At 36.1% G+C, this 15,786-nt stretch overlaps 1 protein-coding gene across 1 annotated transcript; it reads right to left on the bottom strand.

Moving 5' to 3' along the window:
• Positions 1–1,015: 1,015 nt before the first annotated feature.
• Positions 1,016–10,028, bottom strand: LOC149422404 (leukocyte receptor cluster member 8 homolog). The gene is made up of 5 exons (XM_089633263.1): positions 8,657–10,028; positions 7,556–8,105; positions 6,817–7,018; positions 4,323–4,530; positions 1,016–2,405 (listed from the first exon to the last, which is right to left on the bottom strand). The coding sequence occupies exons 1-5, from the start codon at positions 9,727–9,729 to the stop codon at positions 2,243–2,245; spliced, it is 2,196 nt and encodes a 731-aa protein (XP_089489389.1). The 5' UTR covers positions 9,730–10,028; the 3' UTR covers positions 1,016–2,242.
• Between the last annotated feature and the right edge of the window lie 5,758 nt (positions 10,029–15,786).

Genomic DNA, 15,786 nt, shown 5'->3' with positions numbered 1-15,786 from the left:
TTTATGTGAAACCGCAGTCCCAACCGTCTGGAGCCAGTGCGACTATGGAATCCCTAATTGGGGTATGTTGTGAGGCTGAAGGTAGTTGGGAGGGGAAGAAGATGAGAAGGAGGAAGGTGGGGAAGTACCTAACTATTCAGATCTGGTCACCAAACATGGCCAAAGCCATTTCAATTCTGAATGGTGGTCTTACACCAGGGAGATACTGAGGGTATCTTCCACTCTTGAACGTGCTGCAAATATATTATTTTAAATGAGTAATTTGTGAAATAATTAAGTAAAATTTACTTGCACACGCCGGGATTTGAACTTGTGACCTCCAGCTTGCTGGTCGAGAGCTTACCCCTCGAATGTCGTCAAAGGCTAGGTGCTAATAACCTAGATTCTACATCATCAATGCATATATACACTGCAAATATTCCTGTTTTTTCAGAACATTGGTTTTAATATAATAATCAGTACAATACTACCATCTGATTATGAAACATTCAATCATTTGACGTATTGCAGTAAATTCAAATCTCGCAGTGGAAAATGGGCTTCTAGCTACGTCACAACTTTCTAGCCAATCACCACTCTACCCCCTGGATGAGCTAACCTTGTTAATATAAATACATTTTCTACAAACCTTGGAGTATTTGCTTTGACTTCATCAGTGTTGCCAGCTCGGGTCTTTTAGAGCTTGATTTAGCTCCTAATCTAGATGAGCTCCAGCTCCAAAAAACGGTTTAGCTCAGAAATTCTAGCTCTTTATTTTATGTAGAACTCGTTCACGAAAAATGATAATTTAAAGTTATTTCTCCCATCAACCGGTTATTTCAATTGAAATCTTTGTTTTATCTCAGAACTAGCTTAAGTCCTCGGCATTGCTAGGGAATTACAAAAATCAGTTGTAGACATTAATTTTTCCCTTATTTTGAACATCAAGTGTGCAAAGATCCATCCAAGTGTGCGTTGTTTGAGGACAAAGAGGATGTTTACAATGATTTTCAAATGAATAAAAAAACATTATTTTACTAAAAAAACTTTATTCTTTTGGAGAATATTGACTTTGCTCTCACCTTAGACAAGATCTAAGATGGAAGCAATAAATAACACAACCTAAAAAAAAGTTAAAAATAACAACGACACAGGAAATAAGTGTAGAACATCTTGCATGAAAGGAGTAACTTTGGAGAAGGAAGTAACTTTAAGTGCTTGGGCGAAAGTTGCACAGGAGACATCTCACAGCTTCCGGGCAGTAGCTGGTCCATAGGTGATGCTGAATGGTGTCATGGTCATGAGCAGCTTGAAGTAACAAATTAAGCCTCCCTATTGAGAACTAACCCTAAGCAAATGGAATACCCCTCGTCTTGCGGCAAAGGAACGAAGACAAAACAAAAAAAAACATTGCTCAGGCAAATGTTACACTACCTAATTTGAAGTTTCGATGTTTAGGAAGATTGTATGTTTTTCATTACATAACCTTATAAAAATTTATTATTATTTACGAGTTTGGAAATATTTTTTCTTTCCTTTTATTATGTATGTCTTCTTTTGTTTTGTTAAGATGTATTTGAATTCTCTCCAGAAATGTTTCAAGGCACATTTATATCTTTTCACTATTTGACTGCTTTAATATTATCCTTTGATTTAATTTTCAAATCTGTTTGATCTTCCCCAATTTAGGGATTTTGTGTAATTAAGCAGTATTCATAATTTATTGAATTTCCCTTATGGAAATCTTCTCTTTGAATATTCATTTTGTAATTGTAATAATGTCCATTTCTTATTATTCCTTTCTGCCTGTGTCCTTTATATTCAACACTATGTAATATGTTTGCTATTTTGTGTCAACAAGGTCATTATAATATTGTTAAACATAAATAACAATTTATTATTACTCACAAGACATAACATCTTGATCTATAGCCATAAGTAACTACAATGTAAATAACAGCTGTATAACCAGCTGAATATTTATTATTTAAATTGTCCACTAGTCCTGTATTGTCTATGTACACTGAGTATGTTCACTTTCTACTGTTTTTTATAGTTTTCATTTTTTGTTTGTTACATTCACATTGATTTAGAACCGTACACTCTATTTATTATTATTACTTGAAAGAAATAGCTCGATATGGAGAAAGCTATGCTGTCATATGTAAACCAACTAAAGATGGAATGACATTGAGGTGTCATGAAGGAGTTTGGACTACAGAACCACTACGGAATGAGTTTGCAGTGGCAGTGTGAGCAGCCTCTAAATGTTGCCGATATTGGCCATGCTATTTTTGCAGTCTAACTGTTGTCTGGATTCATCGGAGAAAGTGAGGGCAAACGGGGCCAGGAACTCTAACACCAGCTCCTCAGTCTCAAAAGCCATCTCGGACTTCAAAAACTCTACGGGAACATTCTGTCGGTAGCTAAACATTAAGAAGAATATTATAAGTCCACATAGCATAGAATTGATGATGTACATTGCATGAAGAAAATAGATATGTGAGCCTGTCGTCCCACGGGTCGGTAAGCAATCCACATAAACCGAGTGCTGTAAGACCCTGCGCAGAAAACTAAGTTTGTTATAATAAGGTAGTGCTGCAGCGCAGTTCAGTGTGGAATTTTTCTGCACAGGGTTTTACAGCATTTGGTTTATGTCGATCGCTTACCAACCCATGGGACGACGGGGGAAATGGTTATACAGAGAATGAAGCCTGGGGCTCAAGTCATCAGAAAATATTTCAATTTTCAAGCAGTGGCGGCTAGTAACTTTTTGTACTAGGGAACTAAGATTAAAAAATTAATTATTATTACTGTCGTCAAAATCAATTTTGTTTATTTCCAAAGTCACTTTTTCAATGAATAATTGCAAATATAGTGAGGGTACCACCAGATGCCTGAAAAATTCAGATTAAAAACGACTAATGGAAAGAAATATACAGATTTTGCCTAATTTTTTTTAGTATGAAAAATAAAACAAGCTGCCACTGTTTTTATGATAAATTTCAAACTTTGTTCAGCAAGTGTTTACAATACCCACTTACTATCGGATAAATAAACAAGTGCAGTATCCAATCTCAGAACTGCATAAAACAGAGGATGTGGAAGTTCGGGGAATTAGATAATTTCATTCAATTCATTTAAATCCATACATAGTGAATCATTGATTGCATTATTTATAGCCTCAATGTTTAACAAAGAATGTGTGTAATGTTTTGACTTCATAAAAACAATCGTTTTGTTTTAATGCTTAGTCCATCAGCTCACGGGGCAACTGAAACTGATTAGCAACTACCGGTTGCAAACTGGTTGTCGAGCTTCTCTCACGGCGCAACTCAAGTGTAAGAACACTAGGCAAGGCAGAATCCTCTAAAAAGAAGATTTTGGGTTCACCCTTTTATAGAAAGAAATATCAACTGACAGCTTTTGAGGCATGGACAAATAGCTGATTTCATGAAAACTGACATATCTATGGGCAACTGAAATGCGCAAGCGATTTGTGAGTGACTGGTTGCGTCGCCGTTGAAAACTGCTTGCGCCGTGTGCAAATCGCCATTGAAATACACGGGATAGCAATCTGAGTTGCCAACTGGTTTTTTTCATTTGCCCCGTGAGCGGGTGGACTTAGCATAAGGAGAGCATTGTAAAACTGAAAAACAATCACATCAACACGTAAATTATGGTTATAAGAAATATATTTTTTTTAATGAAAAGAGAGGTTTATGTGTAAGAGTGTACACATTAAGCTATACGCATTAAAGGGTTATTTATAACACCATATCGCTCGTCCTACAACCACATACAGACCAGTCGCATTTGATAGATAATGTGTTATAAGTGTGGGAGTGGCGACGATGATATGCCGTGATCGGCTAGCCAGGCAATATTATGATGCGACCCCAGACCAATTTACGAGTGCCGTGATCAAGCAGCCGTCAGCTGTCAAGGTGACCGATCCCGTACAAAGAAATGATACTCTGCGACAGTTCCCCAATTGAAGTTAGGAAGATTATAGCATAGTGTGACACACCCAAATAAGCGCTGATGCGGATAGAGTAACATGTCTTAGGCTTTGATCTAACTTGTAAAGCTTTGATTCAAATTTAAAATAAAGAGTCATCATAGCTAATGCCAACCATTCCAGTATTTAAAGTGAAGCACAAAGAAGCAGCTGTGATAGGAGAGATTATGTGATAGAACTTATGTGTCAGCCAGTTAACATCGATCCTCATAAGGAATTAGTAAAATTAAGCATTTTCCATATAGCTTTCTTAAAATTAGTAAATATGTATGTAAATTACAAAAGAGTAATGAAATGTAGACTTATCCACAATATAACATACGATTTGATGATGCACTTGAGGTAGGCCTTCCTCTCACGTTCAATGAACCAGTCCACAAGGAAGCCGGCCATGAGGGGGGCAGACTGGTAGAGGTGGAAGAACCTGTGAAAGTTTCCAGTGGCCCACGCACTTCTCATCTTCAGCGCATGGCTGATGCAACTGTCTTGTTTCTCTTCAAGTGACAATGCTTTGAGGATTGTTGTTAAATCTGTAAACAGTTGTATTAAAAAATATAAACAATTATTTTGGTTAAAGGTTTGGTCTTGGATGAAAGCATTATAATGGATAACATTGGAAAAATAAATATGCAAGGAGCTTCACTCCACTAAAAAAACATAGGATGATTACAGATAACCAGAGATGTGCTTTATTTCAAATAAATCCATTTCAAGTGGAAATGCAAAATGCAAATGGGTATTTTCCATTTTGCATTTTAAATGCTTTTCTGAAAACCATTTTGCATTTTGCATTTTAAATGCTTTTCTCAATGCATTTTCCATTTTAAATGCTTTTTTTGCAACATTCTTCCTACTATCTCCACTCATCTTTTTTTCATAAGCCCCAAATATCAGTCGTTCCTCAACCTCGCTATGAGAGAAAATGTACATTTGTCAAGTTGCTCCCTGGTAGGAGCCCTGGCAATTGAGTGATACCATTACAAAAAATACTGAATATTGGGCCATGACGCTGTAATATTAAATGTTAGATAGCAGTTTCTATGTTTTTACGTTAGCAACATTAGTCCCACGCAAATTTTTTGTGGTTTCATAATCTTTAGTCGTGGTGTTTTTGGATTTACCATCATGTAATATGTTTGTTCTAAATTGATGTCCATTATTAAATGACAAAATTGTTTAAAAATTCTATAATTATTTTAATTGTTTGACCTGAGAAACCATTTTGCATTTTCAATGCATTTTGAAAATAGATATTTTGCATTTGAAATGCTTTTCTAAAAACCATTTTGCATTTTCAAATGGTAAACTTTTGACCTATTTCCATTTTGCATTTCAAATGGTTTTGGGTACCCATTTTGCACATCTCTGCAGATAACTATAATGGATAACATTGGAAAAATAAATATGCAAGGAGCTTCACTCCACTAAAAAAACATAGGATGATTACAGATAACTGATATCCAAAAATGTACAACCTTTAAAAGGGACACATGTGTAAACCTTCAATCTTTAAAGTACATCAAATCTTGGCTAAAAAACACTGAACTAGATATTTTTTTCTTATAAGTTTTAGCAAAGCTATCTGTAACATTTATATCCATGTAGAGATTATTTTTTATTATTTCACACACATAAAAAACAGCGGATATATTTTATTGTTTGTAATGCTTTGTCTGCTAATTCACCTTTTAAGATGTCTTCTAAACTAGTATTTACCCATAGAAATATGAATATTAGTAGACCTGCCCTAAGTGATTAAAAGCGTATTATCTCCACTCCCCATACCGGTTCCATTGGAGCCGGCTGTGCTCGCGTATGGCCTCAAGTGAAATTTGAAAACGTGACGTCATCATTCTTGTGCGAACTATGGTCGAGGCATCATCGGTTCATTTTACGAAATAACACTGCAAAATGTTGACTTGTGATATGAAAACTTGTAAAAATAGATGTGAAAAAGAGAATAAACCCAATTGTCGTATTACATTCCATAAGTAAGCATTATTTTACTTTATTTTAAGCTTATTCACACCGTATTATATGGATCAGTTTTAGAAACATATACTATCACATCACAATGTAGCGATTCTCAAGTGTGCTCATCGTTGTTTACTGGGGTAAGTAAATTATGAAACATTTGTAAAAGTGTCTTAACTAAATACTCTGAAACTAACTACGACTCTGAAAATAGAAGCTGCCTTACTTTGCCGAATTTGGACTTCGCAAATTAGTTCATAACGTGGCGAGTAATTTGCGCTCCCATGTAAAAATGTCTATTCATTCAAAAGCAGATTTTACTTTTAAGAACTAAATGGTGATATTATAATGCGAGATGCCTATTTACTGTCAGATTGATTTATTGACGAATCACAGTCAGCCTTACCCCCTTCGTTCTTCAACAGTTGATTTTACCCCTCGCCATTATCTTCTCGTCTATTAATTCCTATGTCTGTGTATTTACCTTATTTTTTGTGTTATTATAAAACTTTTGCATATTTCATGATTTAGTTTCTTGTATTGCATCTCTACAGTAACTCTTTTAAAATAACTTAAATTTATATTTGATATTGTATCTCCACTTAAACCATATAAATAAGATAAAAATACTTATAATACCCACACTCAGGCTTCGCCTTCGTGGGATTTTTTTTAAATTATGTACATTTATATCAATATTTTTTATACATTTTTCAATATTTTATGTAACCATGTATGTATAAAAAAAAAATTCAATAATAAATAAAAAAAAACTGCTTTAGAGCAATGATCAAAAGTAGTAAGCTGCATTACATAAGTGAAAATTATGCAATTCTAGTTACCTAAGGTATTTTTGGTGAAAATGTAGTACAGTATTCTATATGCAGTAAACTCTGTCCTTTTTCCAACCCCAGGAACCTCAGAGTACAGCATCCGCAGCTGGGTCTGACACTGATTGAATTCCTCATGGTCCCCCTTCTCCAGAGCGATGCGTGCGTGCGTCTCGTACACTTGGACTGTGAATTCATCACGCACACCTTGCACCTGTTCAAATAGAATTTACATTAATATTATCATAAACAAAGCTCAATATACGATTTAAAATAAGTTACGAGTATTTTCAGGTTTTTTATCGAAAATAATAAGTAAAAAGTTACGATAAGGAATTATGTGACGATGAATAAATTTTGTGCCACAATTTATAATGCTACCAAAATGATGATCCCAGGTTTGGTGAAAAGCGGGTTTGTGTTTGATGTTGTGGAGACATCAGCAGGTTATTTTTCCATATGTAGCACAAGCTTGTCTTATTAAATAACTGGCGAATATCTAAGACCCTAATTTTGGCAAATAGTTCGTTTGAGGGGTGGGTAGGTTGGCATTTAAACATAATTCTCAAAATTAGTTTTTGTACTGTATAAACTGGATTGATAATAGATTCAGCACAGCGACCCCACCCACCCACATTTATGAATGAAAATATATTTTTTTTACATTTTAGTAAATAAACATAAAATCCACATATTTTTAACAGTATCCCCAAGTTTATGAAAATACCCTATTGTGTGATCAACAACTTACTGTGAGATCCTGTCTGATAGACTTCAGCTGATCGCAGGCATATCGGTAATCCTGCTTGGCCACCCAGCGATCCTTGACATTCTGCAATGATTTCAGTAACAAGCTAACTGGCCTGACTTCGCAGGATGCTGGAGCCTTGGTAAGTCTCAAGAAGGACTTCTCCAGGTCTGAACATGTCCCTACAATGTGAAACTCCGTCCAATCAAACTCTCCCGCTGTGTCCTCCACTATCTGATTCTGGAAAGACACATCGAGGAACTTTCTTGGCTTGGAGTTAGGATGGGGGGAACTGGCGATGCTGGGAACGGGGTTGGCCGAGCCGTTGTTGAACCGGGCCGCACGCTGCTGCAGTCGATCGGTTGCCGTGAATTCTGGGGAGAATACAACGCTAGGCTTTTTCTTTGGCGTCTTCCCCTTTAAATTGTTATTTCTGTTTTTCTTATTAATATCCAGGCCGAGCCTTTCAGTTATTTTTCCCCGGCTCTTGTTTTTATAATTATTTTTGACTAAAGGTTTGAAATTTTCATCACTGGCACTCGATGAACTGTCGCTGTAACAGAAAACAATAATATCGTTACATAACCGCTCAGAATTTTTAGATCAGGTTTATTGGAGATAAACAAATTTAACTAACTAACCATCACGCCGGTTCAGTTTCGGTAGGCAGAGAGGATGGACCGCCAAACTACTTGGTCTTGTCACACACTTCTGCCTCATTCATATTCATACATCGTCTCATACATACTTTTCTATTAGACTGACTCTTGACATGGCCCGACTCAAGTATTTGATTCACTTGATCGTGCCATGTTTTCCTCAGATGTCCCCGACTCTGCTACCATTCACATTTGCGTCATTTATTCTCATTACACTCCTTTCGCTATATATGCCCAAACCACTTCAGCCTTGTACTCTTTGCGGATCTCCACATTTCTCACACAATCATATATGGTTTTACCACACAAACGCCTCAGGGATATCATTTCTACAGCGTTCACATTCATCCTTTCCTCCATTGTGGACTGCTAGATTCGCTTGTTTGGACAATTTTTTGTTAGCGTCTGGTAAGCAAATTTAAATAAGAATTGTTGATGTACGTACCTGCGTCGCCTTCGGTGTGGGCTTCGAGATCTGGTTGGAGTGGGGGAGCGTGAGCGGGCAGCGGGGCGGTGAGGCAGGGAGAGACGCGAGGGTGGGCGGCCGGACGCCCCCTTGAGGCGCGCCTGCAACCCGTGTTTCTGCTGATACTGCCCCAGCGTCCCCGCCACAGGCACCACCGGCTTGATGGCAAGGTTGTTCCTCTCACTGTGCACACCGGGGATTGGCTCCTCATCCCAGTTCTTTATCCATAGCTCGTCCCGGCTCGCAGCCACTGTGATCCGACCCTTCAAGCAGACCTCTATCTGATCCCGATCAAAGTCGGTCTTGCATTTCTCATAGCAACGCATGATGTACTTGTTCAGGCTCTCCGGCCAGGCCCCCGTGGGATTGTCAAAGCCATTGGGCTTCTGAATGGGGACGGAGATGGGTGTGGGAAGCAATGGTTTGTTCTGCTTGATGGAGGGTGAGGGAACAGGAGTGATGCAAGGTGGAGGAGGTGGGGAAGGAATCTCTAGAGGGGGCGGTGGAGGTGCCAAGGGGGGCGGACAGGGTGGTAAAGGAGGCGCTTCTGTGGGGAGGGGAGGAAGCTCATCTACAGTTGTAGTAGTATTAAAGGTATTATTATTCTGCATGATCCTATTCCTTTTCCGTTTCTTCTTGGCTCCACCGCTGTTGTTCCCTGCCAAAGGATTGTTTGGCTGGAAGCCGGGCCCTCTTTTGGCATTGTTGGGATTTATGTTAAAGCGTATTGGAGGTGTATTATTGAAAAAGGACTGATTCCCCTGAGGTCCAGGACCTGGAGGAAGAGGAGGATAGCCTTGCAAAGAGGTATTTTTAATATCCTTATTTTGGGCCATCTGTCCATTACCGACACCATTGAAGTTCTGATTATTCATTTGATTTTGCTGGGGGTCGAAATTATTATACCCCATCTGATTATAGTAATTACTGTTAAACTGCGGATAAACCCCGTATCCATATTGCTGATACATCATATTGTACATCCAGTTGTTCTGCTGCATTCCATTATTGGTTTGTACATTGACTTGGGCATTCGCCCCCTTGTCAGCCATAGTTTATGTTTAGAGTGACCAATTTTAAATCTGATTTACTACATAATTCTGACCGCAATACTTATACAGATTGTGACTTTAAGCACACACAACACAATTATTATAACTAAAACTATTCTTACCGAATAAAACACTTGTTTTCAATTAAATCTGGTAATTACAAACCCAAAACGTTGTGCACAACCTTCTAAATAAAACACGACACGACTGACACGATTATTAAAATTAGAATGTTCACAAAATGGCGTCCCTTTTCTGGCTTTATTCTGCAGCACGGCAGCACGCGACCTGCGACGTTTCGAGATCGGGAAAAATATGAGCAGTGTTGCCAAGTGCCAATATTAAACATAAAAATTCCATTGTACTTTTTCAGACAATTCTTACCTCTACAGCGGACCACAAATTATTATTGAACCGTGTTTATTGAAGAATCATCTAAAGTATTTAGGTACGTTAATAATATTTTTTATTAAAATTAAAATAAAAAAACTTTTCAGTTGGGAAAAAGACAAAGGTAAAGTTTTACCTACGACTACCGTTTTTAATACCATTAAAAAAACATTTAATTCATCTTAATTTTGTTTTTTTTTTTACAGTGAATATCTCACAAGAGTCCCAACTGCTCCCGTCTGGAGCCAGTGAGACTATGGCATCCCCAATTGGGGGATGTTGTGAGGCTGAAGGTAAGTGGGGAAGGGAAAGAGGAAGGTGGGGAAGTACCTGGCTATTCAGATCTAGTCACTAAACACGGTTAAACCCATTTGGAGCAACGTTTCAATTCTGAATGGTGGTCTTACACCAGGGCGATACTGGTAGTATCTTCCACTCTGGAACGTGCCGCAAATATACTATATATTATTTTAATTAATTAATTGTGAAATAACACAAATTAATCAAATAAAATTTATTTGCGCACGCCGGGTTCGAACCCGCGACCTTCGGAATGGCAGTCCAATGCGTTACCACTGGACTATGCCGGCCGTCAATTAATGCCAATGCCAATAATTAATGATTAATTAATTAGTTAATGCCAATAAACAATAATTTTTTGCATTTATGATTTTGAAAAATATTGATATTTTATATTATTTTCGTAAATAATAATTTACGCGAGAATGTAAAAGCTTATTTAATGGGCATAAATAAATTGATATTATAGCCATGTAACCCCCACCCTCCCTTGCCCCACCATCACCACACCCTCTCTGAAGTTCTGTCCTCGTCTTATATGATTTCTCTCGCTTTATTTTAATATTATATTTTAATATTATATTTTATACATTATTAATTTTTGTTCCTAGATTAGTTTTTTGTAATGCTGTCCTATAAACCTAACAAATTGGTTAAACAAAATAACTTTTCATTTGATTACAGTATCAAACCACATAGTAAACGCTTTCATTTATAATTATATACTATTTTATATAAATAATTTTGTAAATTCATAAATCTTTTGCCCAATAGTAAATTTGTGGACGTTTCCCGTATTGGTTCAATATGTAGTGTACAGAATCCAAAAAGTAAAAATTTGAAAATAAAAATTATTTTGTGCTATTTATTAGTCCTTTACCTGATTCAGACCTAGTTTAGCAAAAAATGTTGGTTTGGTGACGGCTTGGTATTCAAATTACAACAACACCCCAGTAACTGATCCCTTCGGCACCGGTGCGTAGTCGGGATACACGCCAAACGCGCGACCAACATTTGTACACGGTTGTCATTTGTCACATGAGAACGGGTCGCTTCTACGATTCGTTCTTAAGTTCAACAGCTCGGCTGTCGTCTGGTCGAATGTAGCGATTCCCAAGTGTGCGCATCGTTGTTACTGGGAAGTAAATTATGAACACTTATAAAAGGGTCTTAACTAAATACGTAAGCAAAATATTCGACTCTGAAAATAGAAGAATTTTTTTTTGCCGAATTTGGACTCCCATGTAAAAATGTCTATTCATTCAAAAGCAGATTTTACTTTTAAGAACTAAATGGTGATATTAAAATGCGAGATGCCTATATACTATCAGATTGATTTATTGATGAATCACAGTCAGCTTTACCCCCTTCGTTCTTCAACAGTTGATTTTACCCCTCACCTTTAATTTCTAGTCTATACAGGGTGTCCGGAAACTCGTAGTACAAGCGGGAAACTACATGAATCTACATCACATTTGGAGTCGATTTTGTAGTATATATTTTTTTATTTGAGCTTTCGTTATCGAGTAAATCGAGTTTGAAGTTGTTTTTTTTTTTTTTTTTTTAATCAAATTCTTATAAATTATTACTGAAGATCAAAGTACCCAACTAATTAAAACTATTTGAAAGTAAAACAAATGAAGAAACTCGGATTTGAAGCATTATTTTGAAATCACCCTTCATTTAACCCGGTGTAATCATAAAATATTTCTGCTCTGCAGGGTTAAAACATCTGTTATTCAACCCTAAACACCAGAAAAAACTTTAACCCTAAAATAGCCGAAAAATATTTTTTTTTGGTTTTTTTTTTTTTTTTTTTGAAAATGCTCAAATCAAAAAACTTTATGTTTTTTTGGGTTCCCCATGTGGTGTAGATTCTCCAGTTTCCCGCTTGTACTATGAGTTTCCGGACACCGTGTATATTCTTATGTCTGTGAGTGAAACGGAACAAAAATGGAAAAATACAGGGTTTTCCAATAAGAGGTGTTATTTTGATTGTGTGTTGCTTGTGTGGCACGTAGCGCCGTCTTGTTGAAAGTAAACGTTGTCCAGATTAATACCATTCAATTCCGCCCATAAAAAATCATTAATCATCTCTCGATAGCGCAATCCATTCACCGTAACTGTTGCTCCAGCCTCATTTTCGAAAAAGTAAGGTCCAATGACTCCGCCGGACCATAAACCGCACCAAACAGTCACACGTTGAGTATAGAGAGGCTTTTCAACAATAACTCTTGGGTTTTCCGAGCCCCATATGCGACAATTTTGCTTGTTGACGAAGCCACCGAGGTAGAAATATGGGCCTCATCACTCAAGATGTTTTGCATTTGATTCACTCAAGTGAATTTTAATAATTTCAATGCGTTGTTGAAGCGTGTATCGTTCCATTTTTATTAATGGCGTAGTTTCTACTTGTCAAATGTCAACAAATGACAGCTTCAAAAGTAACATCTACCGGAATAGCGGGCTATTCAAAAGAACACCTCTTATTGGAAAACCATGTAGATACATGGAGGAAAGCACGGGAAAAATCACAAAGAAACATCAAATATAAACACGGCACTTCAAAAGGGGAAACACGCGGAAAACAGATTTAACGCACCACAGATGTTGACAGGACATTGTATGCTTTAACTTTAAAGAATACCTGAAACGCTTCAAGATAATAGACGATGACTAGATAGACACACCCATTCATAGCATTAACGATATTTTCGCGAATTAAAGCGATAAATTGTGTTTTTAGTGAACCTTAAAGGCTGTGCAGGGGTTAAAGAACCAGGTTGTCTTAACCCAAATAAAAACCCAAAAAAGAGAGAGTTGTCAGAAGAGTTCTGTGAAACTGGCATCTCATTTGCTGAACCGTCAAGACAACAGGAATCTATTTTTTGAGTACGTAGGTAAAATGTTCAATCCTGCGATTGTAGGTTAGAATGCCCAGTGATCAGACGCTATTCTTTTAGCAAGTAAAAGTAGTAGGTAGTTGCACCAACATTCAAACCTGTTGATGACAGTAAATTCCTGGAAGGTAACAGCTATTTTTAAAGACAGCTTGTAGAGCAAGGGAGGGATGGTAGACATAATTCAGCTACTCTTAGCTGTAAAAATTGTTCACAGAGAATTTGCTGAGGCAGCTCTGTAAGGACTCTGATGTAGGCCCCTGTGAATGGTGTTGACGCAGAAAGATTTTTAGGTCGCTATAATCTTGTATTGATAGATCGTAGAACGAATATGACACACTCTACTGTAGAAACATGTGCCATGTTGAGTTTCAATCAATAATAAAATGAACATGTTTCAAGTGATTTTGCTAATTTAATTGTTTTTCCCCTCTTGCTGACTTCCATTCCTTGACTTTATCCTATTTAGCTATAAACGTTATGAAAACGCAAAATTAAAACTATAAAAGCTTTTTTTTCAATAATTAATTAATGCTACATTTCTTAAAAATTATAGCTATGAATGGGTGTCTCTAACGATGACAAATGCCCGTGTGAAAAAACATCGGTATACAGGATAGCACCCACGTATTAGAAAGATGCTCAATTTTTGAAGTAGACAGATTCAGACTAAATTTCAAATTTCAAAAAAAACTACGGAATCACTGAAGAGAATAGGACAGAAATTTGGAAACAGAAAATAACTAGCAAAATATACATAGCTTATTTGGAAAAAATAAACAAAATAATTAAAGTCATTTTAAGAATTAAATCCTAACCTAACCTATTCTAACTTAAAGTAACCTAACCTAACCTATCCTAACTTAACCTAACCTAACCTTACCAAACCTAAGCTAACCTAAAAACAAAAGGATTAATTTTTAAAAAATCGTGTTAGTCGTTGCCAGCGATCCCGAATAATTACCTAAATGGGTACAGGTGAATAAATATACTCGTATAATAATCATCATCAACAAAAGTCATTCATCAACTCACCAAAATCTAAAATAAAAGTTCTCTAATTCCATTATTGTTACCAATTCCAAACTGATTTAATTCTGTCAAATGTTTTTACTTACAATTTATCGAAAAATTGAAGAACCTGCTTATTGTTAAAATTAAATATTTGTAAAATAGCTTGTCTCGACACAGTCATAACACAGTAAATATCCCTAGTGCGACAGGCACAGTAAAAATGTGTAAACCTTGCATGGATATTTATTTGGTACCTAATAAATAAACAAAAACCTCTGCCAGGGGTCATCCCAAGTGGTTTGCTACGTATGGTGACTTAGCAGGGGTGCCTGGGTTCATGGGATGAGGTTTGTCCACGTCTTGTCATTAATACTAAAAATTATAGAAAGCATATAATCAAAGATACAAATCAAATTGATGATTTGTGTAGAAAATGTTTGGCTTTTCCGGAAACTATAGAACATATTATATGATGTTCTATATTACCACCGTCCAAGTATACATTTAGGCACAATCAAGTTTTAAAAATAATTCACCAAAATTTGGTAATTAAACATAACTTGATTGACTGCCGTAATATAGTACCATATTATGAATACGAACCAAATTCATTTTTAGAAAACGATTTTTATAAAATATATTATGATAAAACTATACTAACAGACCGAGCGATTAGTCATAATAGACCCGATATAGTTTTACATGACAAAATTAAAAAAAATAACTTATATCATTGATGTCGCTATTCCAAATTCCTGTAATATTCAAAAATCTGTTAGTCAAAAAATAAGAAAATACACAGATTTAGGAAATGAAATAAAAAGAATTTGGCATTCTCAGACTATAAAAATATTACCATTCGTTATTTCGGCTACTGGCATTATACCTAGCTCTCTCATTAAAAATTTAGGCGTATTAGATCTATCAAAAAAATTATATATAAAAATGCAAAAGTCGGTCATTTTGAATACATGTAGGATAACAAAAGATTTTTTAAATATTTATGTTGAGGGATCAGTAGGATTTATAGGCCCTGTTAGAAGTTCTACCGAGCCGAACCCTCTGATATGAAAATATCTGGAGTCGGTGAATTATTTTCCCATTTGATCTCTGGTGAGTTGACGTGATGTTCTTGTATTGTTTTGTATTTATTTTGCTTATATAATGCACTTACATAATGTTGATTGACTAGATGATCATTTGTGGAAAAGTGAGTGGAAGGGTTAAGTTTTTCCTTTGGGGAAGATTTAACCCGGACAACAAAATCGGAAAGTTAGAAAAAAAAAAAAAATAATAATATTGGACAATTTTTATAGCGCCGCTTTTGTGAGTTATCACGTCAGGGCATTATACATATAGATGTAATAACAAAAAAAAAAAACAATAAAAATCATAACGCAAATTATAGAGATTATATTATTATATATTTCCATATATTTACATAACCTATAAA

The sequence above is a fragment of the Hesperophylax consimilis genome, chromosome 7, assembly GCF_061612785.1.
Source record: "Hesperophylax consimilis isolate HC1 chromosome 7, BYU_Hcon_1.0, whole genome shotgun sequence".
Lineage (NCBI taxonomy): Eukaryota > Metazoa > Arthropoda > Insecta > Trichoptera > Limnephilidae > Hesperophylax > Hesperophylax consimilis.
This window is presented reverse-complemented; position numbering and strand designations above follow the sequence as displayed.

Bases quoted from the DNA above. Each gene is read 5' to 3' on its own strand.
- LOC149422404 (XM_089633263.1), bottom strand. From the start codon at position 9,729: ATGGCTGACAAGGGGGCGAATGCCCAAGTCAATGTACAAACCAATAAT. The intron at 4,531-6,816 runs GTAACTAGAATT...AACTGTTTACAG, and splicing joins TTTCACCAAAAATACCTTAG to ATTTAACAACAATCCTCAAA. The intron at 2,406-4,322 runs GTATGTTATATT...CTTAATGTTTAG, and splicing joins CTCAAGTGCATCATCAAATC to CTACCGACAGAATGTTCCCG.